Here is an 11091-nt window from a genome sequence, read left to right on the forward strand (position 1 = left end):
TTTGTACTAGGGAAGGGCGTTATATATCATTATTGTTTCGTCATCGACATATGAACATTCAAGACATTTATTTGTTGAATTATAGTAATATTGAGAGAGAGAGAGAGAGAGAGAGAGAGAGAGAGAGAGAGAGAGAGAGAGAGAGAGAGAGAGAGAGAGAGAGAGAGAGAGAGAGAGAGAGAGAGAGACAGACAGACAGACAGACAGACAGACATTGACAGGGAGAGAGACAGAGAGAGACAGACAGACACACAGAAAGCGAACGAGAGCGGCAGACAGACAGACAGACAGACAGACAGACAGACATAGGGAGAGAGAGGGAGAGAGACAGACAGACAGACAGAAATAGGCATCAGACTAGCTGGGCTAAAGGCTTGAAATATTTTTGCTAGTTTTGACACAAATAAAAGAGCCTTCTTCCAATGGATGAGTAAGAGCCTTCCTAGGAGACTAACCACATTTCTGACCTGCTTCAGAACAACCAGCTAAAACAACAAATTGAGACCACAGAAGACTTACCATAGACAGCTAATAGACAGACAGCAAATACAAAGATTTTTATATCTAAAATGATACTTGCAAAAAAAAAAAAAAGTGTCTTTCGTTCCAAGCCCTCATAGGAAGACTTCTATGCAAAAGACAACCCAGACAGCTAAAAGGCAAGCTACAAAGCAATATTCTTAAATTTAGTGGGAAAAAAAAAAAACACTTGCAAGTCACTGAGCATTTATGAATGAAACGTTAAGATCTGCTTCGCCATTGTAGCCTTCTATTAGCTCTTTTTTCGGTTGGTAATCCCAAAAATGTTAGAGATACTCCAAATGCACTAAGTGAACAATCAGGCCTAATAAGGATGCATAATCCAACATTGACCTACTCTTTAAAATACTGATCAGCCAAGTGTTTTGTTTGTTCTTATGTTTGCCTGGTACATTCAAAAGGTGTGACTATAAAAATCTCCAAACGGGACGTTTCCTGCTTTCTGGTGATCATGAATTCAGCTCCCCAAGTTGCCTCAGTCCTCTATGTTTCTGTACTTTGTAATAGGGCAGGTTCTCAAATGACCTTTTTATTATCAAAGGCAGAGTTGTTAACAGTTCCCGTACATGCATTTCTTCTGTCAAACAAATGCGCTGTCCACGACCAAGAACCATAACTGTCTGTCGACAAAACTAGTGTGGCTGCTTCAAGGATTTTAGAAAGGGGATTGTCTAGTTCAAACTTTATTCCTATTAAACTTGCAAGAGACAGCTATTCATGTACCAACCAAGTTGTATTTTGACAACCCCTCAAAAAAAAATAAGTAAATTAAAAAAAAAAGAAAAGAAAATCCCTTCATTTCTGTGTTGTCAGAATATGCAATACTTTGGTTAGTAGAGTCTACCATAGATTGATGAATAAATGGTGGGACAACATGTCACAAAAATCCCAGTTCCATCCATCAAGTCACATAACACACTAATATAACAAACACTAGCAGGATGCAGTGTGCTGATTAATCTGTTTGTTTAGTTTCCAATGACTTTTAACATCAATTCATCAAATGACCCAATCCGTCCAACATCAGCCAACCTGCCAAATTTTCACTATAACTCTTCCCTCTTTTTAAGACCGCGAGCCGAGTCAGCGGCTCTGCTTCCTGAAACTATTTCCACATGCTGTAAAAGAGACACTTCACAAGTTTTCTCCTTGCCGGCACTTTAACTTTAGTGTGGACTTTCAACTTTGTCACAAGAGTGCGTCATAGAGCGCAAACAATTTGTCAAGACGTTTCTGGTTAGCAGCGGGACGAAATGGAGCAAAGATTTTCTGTCAGGATGCAGATAGTGATACTGTACGTCTGGATTCATACGCTGACTCATAGAAATGCTACGACACCGATATCACATTACCACTCTGACAAATCCCTTGGGCAAGCGATTCGGATAATGAATGAATGAAAAATAGGGTAATGGGCTTTCACTCAAATGCAATTTTGAGCCTGCTGAAGGTGGAAAAGCACTATACAAGTGAAAGTCCATTTACCCATTTATTGAGCCTGAAATGTTGGTTCGCACCTTACAATAAAGGGTAAAGTGAAGGTAAAAACTGAGAACACAAGAAAGTTCAATGTGAAATCAAGACTAGGGGGAGTAGGATAATCAAAACAGGTATGTTTTAAGTTTGGCTTTAAAGGGGAAATGGATTCTGTGTTGCGCAGTGACTGAATGCTCTGCTCCCCACAGTGATGAGGCAGGCAGGAGGTACAGAGAAAAGTGAGAGCCGCAGTGGCAAACTATACAATGGGTGGTGAGGTTATGGATGTCCTCGAAAGGAAGCAGGATTTTTGAAATGCATTCTAAATTTATCCAGTAGCCATGGGAGCCGTTGCAAGGCTGGGGTAATGTGGTGGACGGATACTGAAAATTGAAATATGATGTGCGCCAACGTCAGAGTCTGAGGCAGGTGCATAAAGTCAGCAATATGATTTGCAGCAGTGACCTGGATGCAATACATCTATGCGCACATCACCAGGTGAGATTCTGAAAAAGATCCGTTTGGATGGATGTCTGTTCATGTGAAACTCAAAACAGCATATTGCAGGGCAGACAGGCTTGAGCAGAGCGACTAATGCATGCGTGATGCAGACTCGATGCTGACCCAGCCTGCCTTCTAATCACGCTATTGCAACAATGGATCAATGGGTGTTGTAATGTTTGTCACACACCGAGCTCGTCTTCTCCACCTGGTAAAATGCTAATGCTGCTTGGCCTTCATCAGATTATTGCGTTAAAAAAAAGAAAGCGAAGCAAACGACCACGTGTTTTCAACTGTCAACACTTTAAATAAGCCCTCCAGTAAGAGTTCATTAGCTCAATTAAAATATTATCACACTCTGCCAGCTGCGAGTGGAGGCCAGCAACACTAGGGATGTTGAAATGAGATGAATAACACTTGTCATTTATTTCGTCATTTCAACGCTCTTGCCACAACGAAGGACGACATGACAAGTGTGTGTCCTCCCTCAGAGGAATTCAACCATCAGTGACAAGAGGGATTGAAGACAGTTGGTCTCCTTGGAAAAGTTTATTTTATTTTATCAGAAGGATAAATCTGGCTCGAATGCTCTATAAACACAGCTGCAACATGCAGGTTCCACCTCAATTGACCAACAGAAAAGGAAAGAAGAGGAAATAATGTACGAGTTGTTTTGACACCGAAAAACATAAATCTGTTGTAAAATTTTGAATGAAGCCAAAGTGTAAAAAAAGAATTTAAAAAATAAATAAGAAAAGAAAAAGAAAGAAAGAAAGAAAGAAAGAAAGAAAGAAAGAAAGAAAGAAAGAAAAGGGGGAAAAAAATTTGTTGGAACCACCGTTATGAATGCTATGTCTATTTATATTAATCATTTGTTAAGTTACAAACTTAAATTCAAAGCCAAGGGGGTTATTTTGGGGCATGTTTCCGAGACGGGCTGCTAACTAAAGTCAGCTAAAAACACGTTGGCTAAAGATGCACTTGTTCTAATAATTACCTACTTTCATACACTTCTATTAATTTAACTTTTGTGCTGTTTGGAAATTAAAATCGAGACCTCAAGGAGGCTATTTTTGGAGAAATCTCAAAATTGACATTTTTGTCCCTTTTGTCGGAGCAAGTCACGTATTCTGCAACATTCCCACCATCTCTTACTCATCCTTTCTTTATTTCAACACAGCGAGCAGGTTCAGTCACCTGCCCAGCGCCAACCCTTCATCAAGACCTTCACCACTGTATTTTATTGATTGAGTGATTGCTCTATTTAGCTTACTGCCAATACTGGTTTGTGCTTTACAGGCTAAAATTGCAGCGTATTTTCTCATTAGCGCAATATTGAACTGCTTAAGTTGCACGTGTTGTGACTAACTCCAGCCTGCCGGGAGGGACAACATCTGAATTGATACTTCACTGTGGAGGAGGGTGATGATAATGTGGGCGGTATATGCCACTCATCTGCAAACAATGTTTGCTTTAAACTAGCAAGAGAGGTCACACCGCCTACGATAGACAGCAGATGTAATGATAAAGCTGGAGTTGGCAACGTGCACAGGAAGGAGGAAGAACCAACATACCTTTACAGGCAGAAGAGATTAAACTTTATTTTATTTTTTTTATTTTTTTTGCACTGAAGATTTGGACAGGCCAGCATTATGCTCCACCTCATGTGTGCACTGAGCTCTGAAGCCTCAGCCACCAACCAGCAAGTGAATCCAAACCACTGGCTAAGCACTGGCTCACAAAATTTACTGATCTGGTGATCCGTTTTTGGAAGACGACCATATCAACAATTGAGGATGTGTACGTGATTCACAAATGTTTGTTTACAGTACACCATGTTTCCAGATATACCGCATTCCTGTTCCAGGCAACCATGCAGAAAACAGGACGGTCATGAGACAATGCGGCAAACAATTGCCACCGCAGCTACGGCGCAAATAGTAGGCCGGCGTAAGACGAGGTGCACACGACGATACGTGACACTATGTAATAATTCACAGGTTGGAGTTAGTCCTTCTTGAGGGACAGGAAGCATGTTTTTACACCGACATTTCGCATTCACCTCCTACGACTCGTCAAATACTTAAATTTAAGCAATTTGTCTAATTTACCAAGACTGCCTGCTGTGGTGTACCAGTTTATTGAGCTTCATGTTGAATGTGTGACAGAGAGAGTTGTATGAGGGAGACAGAGAGAGAGAGAGAGAGAGAGAGAGAGAGAGAGAGAGAAAAAAAAAAGACAGCTAAAGTGTGAATGTGAAAAACAAGCTCTTTGGCATGTTTTGGTGGACTATATTGGGCGATTAGTTGTTGACAGAAAATATTATCAAACATTCATTGAGCTGAGTGAGCTTTTGAGTCTCTGGGACTTGGTCGCCCCGCCTCCTCACTGCCAATCACAGATACCACGATAGACCTTGAAAACTTAGCAAGACTTGAACACGGGGGAAAGAAAATGGTCAAAATCTCACAGCGCATGTTTCAGGCAAACTAGGTCGCCGAGAACACATAGCCATGTCCATGTTGTCATTTGTTTTGCCTGGTTATTTGATTCTATTCTCACCTTTGTTGACAATTATTTTAGAGTAAGTGTAAGAAAAGGCAATCCAAACACCAAGAACAAATCCTCTAATGTTGAACTCAGCACTTATGAGATGTGAAAAGGTCCCGCATAATATCCACGACAACAACAAACGCAAAAAGTCAAAAAGCAAAACAAACTAAACTAATTCAAAATCTGTACAACATCACAGGAATCGAGCTTGAAAGTTTCCAGTGTATTTGCAAAAGAAAAAATGCAGGTGACATGTTCACGACGCCTCGTCTCAGGGTGGAAAAGGCTGTTTTCTTTGGTTTGCCAAACATCTGCAGCTTTTGCTCAAACAGCTGACAACATTAATGAAGTCTGTTCGCTTTTCCCGCGGCTCACTACAATTCTGGCGCCGAGCTTCCCTCTCACAGCCCTGATTAGCATGGAAGTAGATGCTACGTTCCTAAGAGTTGGCAGAAAACGTGCTTGTTGGCGGAATTCAGAAAGGGTATCTTGGAAAAGGTTTTGCAACACTATCTCTTGTGTACCACAATGCATCAACAAAGGAGGGCTTTGTAAGATGTCCAGGTTGTGGTTCTGCAAACTTGTCTTGTAACAGAGTATCACCTAATTATGGGTATTTTTTTCAGTTTTAATTATAGACAGCACACCTCAAAAGTTGTATGTGGAATTTCGACAACAAGAACCACTATATTCATTTTATTCCGTAAAATATACATGAAAGTTCAGATTTCACAATCAGAAGCATTTTTTTTGTAAATTTTGTAACTTAGTAATGCCTTAAAGCTGGGATTCTGAAGTCGTCATACTCACTCCAGGCAAAAGAAAAAAGAAAACGTGAATCAAATTATCTGTGTGTCCATCCACAGACAATGACCAAGAGAACCATTGACTACATAACTAAGTTTTTCAAAAAGTGGTACAGTCCATTTCAGCTGGACATGGCATGGTTTGGAATGGTAAACAAAACACCGACCTGGCTTGTGATTCGCCGCAGGTTGTGTGGGGGGAATGGAGACAGTTGTGTCAGCTGCATAACTAGCGTGACATCATAGCAACGTGACACAGCGCAACCTGGCAATAAATTCAACAAAGACTGCCAATACAGCAGCTAAAACAAAGGACAATGTTGGAAGGCATCCGAGAATTGGTATTCTATCAGTATTTGACTCTTTATTACAGGAAGACAAGCAACGTTTTAGAAACAGCACGTTTCTAATTACCCGGTACACTCTTCTGAATAAATTTGGGTTCCATTTTCCCTATAAAACAGGTGCAGCCCATCATCCAAACTCCAAGCCAACCTAAACAAGACATTGCTGCCACTTTGAACCAACAAGCATGAAACACGCATACACAAACGGCTATCAACCTAATGGGAAAGTAATAAAGCTAATGTGGTTGACTGGAGCAATGCAAACACACAGAGGCTGATATGACAAGACAAGGGGCAGGTGGAATACACATGGGATATTCTCACACACACAAATGTGGAGCTGTGCCTACAACCACCCATGCGGCATGACACACACACGCACACAGGTCGGTCCCCACGATGATAAATAAACCGGGAATATGGGCCCCCATAATGTAGCCAAAAAAAAAAAAAAAAACATGGATACAAGAAGGATGTTTACCTTCCATTTACAACAGGTGTTTTCACACGATTCTAAGCCCCCACTCGTTCTAACACCAGTTTTTTGTGATGCACAAAAATGAGACAAATCATTGCAAAACTTTTTCCGTCATTTGGAAATTCTTTTGTACCTTCCTTTCTTCACTTATGAGTCATAACTGATACTTTTAACAATGGCATCCTTTTAATGTTGTGTAAGCTCACTGCAGACAATGGCCTGTGTTGTAAGATGACTACAAGAACTTGGGTTCAATCAGAGGCACTTTAAACTGTTTTGTTTTTTTAGTCCCCCTTTCAAAAACATATTTTCCCAATAGAGTTGTACAGTTTGAAAATTGTTGATCTCATTTTTTAATATTACATTATATTGAACAGAGGTGTGAAGATATTTTATTTTATTTATTTATTTTTTACCGACTATATATATATATATAGGAAAAATATAAGTATGGCCTATTACATCTAGGGAAGTGTGAAGGACTTTTGCCAAACTGTTCCCACAAAGTTGAGCGCATTCAACTATCCAAAATGTCTTTTAGAAGATTTTTGAAGGCGTAGACATATTTTAACTGGAGATTTACAAGGTGTTTCCAAATATTGTTGTCAACTGCCACATGACAGATCAAAGAAGAAGGTGTCATCAGATGGGATGACACGCAAATGACACATTTTGGGGCATAGCACAGCATAGGTTCGCATCAGTTCATGGATTAAAGTGACCATCCAAGTCACCCAGTTGCAGTCAGCAGGTTACTGGTTCAAGTACAAAAGCCCTAATTGCCCCTAATGAGCTGATTAACATATTGCATGACAACTTCCACCTGTTCATGTGCGTGAGGATGGAGTGACAAAGAGCGGCGAAGTGACTGGCATGATTGCTGTCGCCAACTTTTGTTTTTGTTGAGAATGTTTTGATTAAATTGACGATGAATTTACAGGCCCGCTGTAAAACAGGGTACAGTATCCCAAAATGTTCTGATTCAGAACACCAATCTATCAAAACTAACGATTATTTTTAATAATCGATGAACACATGTTTTATGAAACAATTTTCACATGTATTTTACCAGTTAAATTTTTTTCCTTTCGAACAGTTGGTGCCTATCTGTTAGCAAATACAATTTCTATTGGTAATACAAATATTTCTTGGCACATATTTTTGTTTTGAGGATGTTTATTGGACTCTAAGCAAGAATGTCATTTGACAATCATGTTACTTTTCAGAACATTTTGAATTTTATCAAAAAATAAATAATATCAATTTGCAAAAAAAATCTAGATCCTGCAGAAAAAGAAAATGAAGCGCCCCCAAGTAGGTAAGAAAAATTGTGGAAATGGAACAAAATTATTGTTTACCAGTGTAATCAGACTGCATTCCTGGTGGAGCTGGGATCTATCCCATCTTGTAAAACAAACAAACAAACAAACAAACAAACAAACAAACAAACAAACAGGAAAAAAGTGGACAACATCCTGAACTGGGTGCCAGTCAATCAAAAGGCATATAAGAGACAAAACGACACCAATTCACACCGTCGCTGAGTGGTAACTGAACCACTGAACTCACGTTCCCGTACCCAAGTCAGGTCAGTGAAATCAAGACAATGCAAGTTACAGTTGTGGAAACTCGATTTACTAAAATGCATTGTGCCAAATTTCCAACAGAGACCTGAGATTGACTGGCAACCAGTCCAGGGTGGAGTCTGCCTTTCACTCAAATTCAGATGGGATAGGCTCCAACTTGTTCTGACGGCATTGCCAGCATCACCAGATAACGGACTCAGACATAAATTAGCAAAAAAAAAAAAAATCTATTCCAACAAATATGAATCCACAAGCCATTTGCCTAGAAATTACAGGTATGCTTGACTGACAATCAATAAAACAAATTCAGAGACCCAATATTAAATTTCCTTGCCCGTTCATTTAACAATGTAAAGGTAAAAACGTGTTGGGATGAATTTTAGAAAAAGGTACAATACAAAAAAAATCGGCTCTCATTTGTTGAGTGCAAACCAAAAGATGGAGTTAAAATAAACCCACTAAGCCCCCATGCAAGCCTAATAATGTTCGATTTCAGTCACATTCTCTCCCACCTTGGGTGCTACGTTTTTTTTCCCCTTGCTCTCTGCTCATGTGCTGACGTTCTCCAGTCCACAGGCGAAGTCCCCCCCCCGGCCTGCCCCGTGAACCAGGCCGGCAGCCTTCCATCAAGACGCCGGCCCGGGGAGTCACGCCGCCCGGTACTGACTGTGTGTCTCTCCCGCTGCCACGGGACAACAACCGGCGGGAGGTCGGTGCAAGTTCACAGGCTCGCCCCGCTACCCTGACACATTCTTCAAGTATAATCAACTTATAGGCTATCTATCGATACTAACAGGGCCTTCGATTTGTTTTACACATCACCGGCGCGGCCATAACCGGGCGCCTCAAGCAGGCAGAGGAACCCCGGTAACAGCGCTCTATCGCCGCTTTGTCTAACTGGAGAAAATAGGTTGGTCAAAAAGAAGAGGAGCCAGTCTTACCTTTCGCCCCAACGCCGTCCCCGAGTAGAAGTAATAGGCGATCCCCAGCACCCACAGCACCGCAAAACATAACAATATCCTCGATTTCCTCCGCATGGCTGTCTCCTCTTCTCGTCCGCCTGCCGAGTGCTCAGTGGCTCGGCTCGGCTCGGCTCGGGCTTCGTAGGTTGTGGCTGTGACGGCGGCGGTTCGTCCCGGTCTATCGTGTCCGCGCAGGGCGCGTCGCCGCTCGGTCCACAGTCCTCGGTCCTCCCGGGGGGGGAGCAGGAAGCAGCTAGCCAAAATTCAGCAACGGAGGTTAGAGGGCAAAGGCTAACTCGCTGTAATCCAATCAAACGTCGGATAACGCCGTTGTGGAGGAGGGCTCGGTGCTGCTCGCGAGTCGAGGGGCGAATCGTGATCAAGTCGAGTGGAAACGACACGGGCGAACGGTGAAGGAAATTATTCTAGTGAGCGTTGTTAGTTGCTTGCAGCTCTTCCAGCAGCAGCGAGCAAGGATGTGTTTGTGCGTGTGCGCGTGTGCTACAGGCAGTCTATGCTGTACTCTGTGGGTACGCTAGGGGCGCTACAGACGCATTGAACTGGTTTAAAGTTAAAGTCAAGTCAAATATTTTCTTTACAATATGTTCAGTAATAGTTTTAAAACAGTATTCTGATTAAAATTGTATTTGTGGAATCTAAATAAGATGAAAAATCCACCCATTTTTATCCATCTCAGGGGGCGGCCATTTTGCCTTGTACTGCCACTTGCTGTCAACTGAAAAAAAATATCACAAGCTGTTCAAATTTGCAGGCTGGGTCCTTCGAAGGCGGGGTCTTTTCTCATGGAGCCTCTGTCGATGGCATTAAACGGTGGAAAATTTAGACGGGTGCAAAGTAATTATCCAGAATGAGGAGCAGGTTTTGCCTGGTGCTTTGAGCATAGTCCTCGGACGGAAAAGCTAAAACGGATATAAGTTCCGCGCGTCTCCCTCTTTTCGGAAATCAGGAGTCAGGACCTAGATGGAAATGAAGGCATGAATTTGGACACCAGTCTGTTGTCGAGGTGTAGCTACCATAAGTGACATCACCTGACCTTTAAATTCAGCCTTTGGAGGACGCAGCCACAGTGCCAAAACGACTGTCACAGCTCACCTGTTTACTAGGTTTGGTCATGTGACATGTGCAAACTGTGATGTCATTTTCAGTCGACAAAAAGTGGCAACACAGGGCACAATGGCAGCCCCCCTAAGATGGATAAAAATGGGTGCATTTTTATTGCTAACCTAAGGTAGCCTATTGTAAAAAAACGCCTCATGGAACATTAAGTAAAAGTATATGACATTTAATGAAGTGTAAGTATTTTTTTTTTACGTGGGTGATCTGACTTGTGTTCTCACATTAAATGCACTCTATTTGGAAGCAAATGTCATTTTTTAAGTGGTCAGAATTCTGTTTTTATTTACTGTAGTAGGATGTTGACTAACATGTCATCATAGCCATCACGTTAACAATTTGTCATAACCTGAGTAAAAGTATACATTACACTGAGTGAGCAATTCATTTAAAAAATAGTGACAAACATTACCTGTCAAGCAGCTGCCAATTCCGCGTCGTTTCAGAATCCTTTCAGCTGCCTGTGGTCCTTCCTTTCAATTTTCTACCCTCAATTATATATTTTCAGCCAAATAATGTCTTTCCCTACCTAGAAGGAACTCATGAAGCTTATCTTATCTTATGCCCTTTGTGCTTCCTTGGAGTGTTCCATGCCTTGACAAGTTGTGACACTATATTCTGTTAAGAATGCGAAAGCCATATCTCTCATTGACTCAAGCTGAAAGGTCAATATTGCATTTATTTCGTACATTCAGTACACTGGAAATA

The 11091-nt window shown here is 41.4% G+C and overlaps 1 protein-coding gene across 2 annotated transcripts in view; it reads right to left on the reverse strand.

Moving 5' to 3' along the window:
- The window catches only part of galnt2 (UDP-N-acetyl-alpha-D-galactosamine:polypeptide N-acetylgalactosaminyltransferase 2), a 48154-nt gene extending 37847 nt beyond the window's left edge, over positions 1–10307 (reverse strand). Inside the window, exon 1 of one of the 2 annotated variants that reach the window (XM_077519933.1) lies at positions 9229–10307. In XM_077519933.1, coding sequence (XP_077376059.1) covers positions 9229–9324 — 96 coding nt within the window. In that variant the 5' untranslated portion in view covers positions 9325–10307. The remainder of the gene's footprint in view (positions 1–9228) is intronic. The other variant, XM_077519934.1, reaches the window with a different exon arrangement.
- Between the last annotated feature and the right edge of the window lie 784 nt (positions 10308–11091).

Source organism: Festucalex cinctus, chromosome 4 (assembly GCF_051991245.1).
Source record: "Festucalex cinctus isolate MCC-2025b chromosome 4, RoL_Fcin_1.0, whole genome shotgun sequence".
NCBI classification, from domain to species: domain Eukaryota; kingdom Metazoa; phylum Chordata; class Actinopteri; order Syngnathiformes; family Syngnathidae; genus Festucalex; species Festucalex cinctus.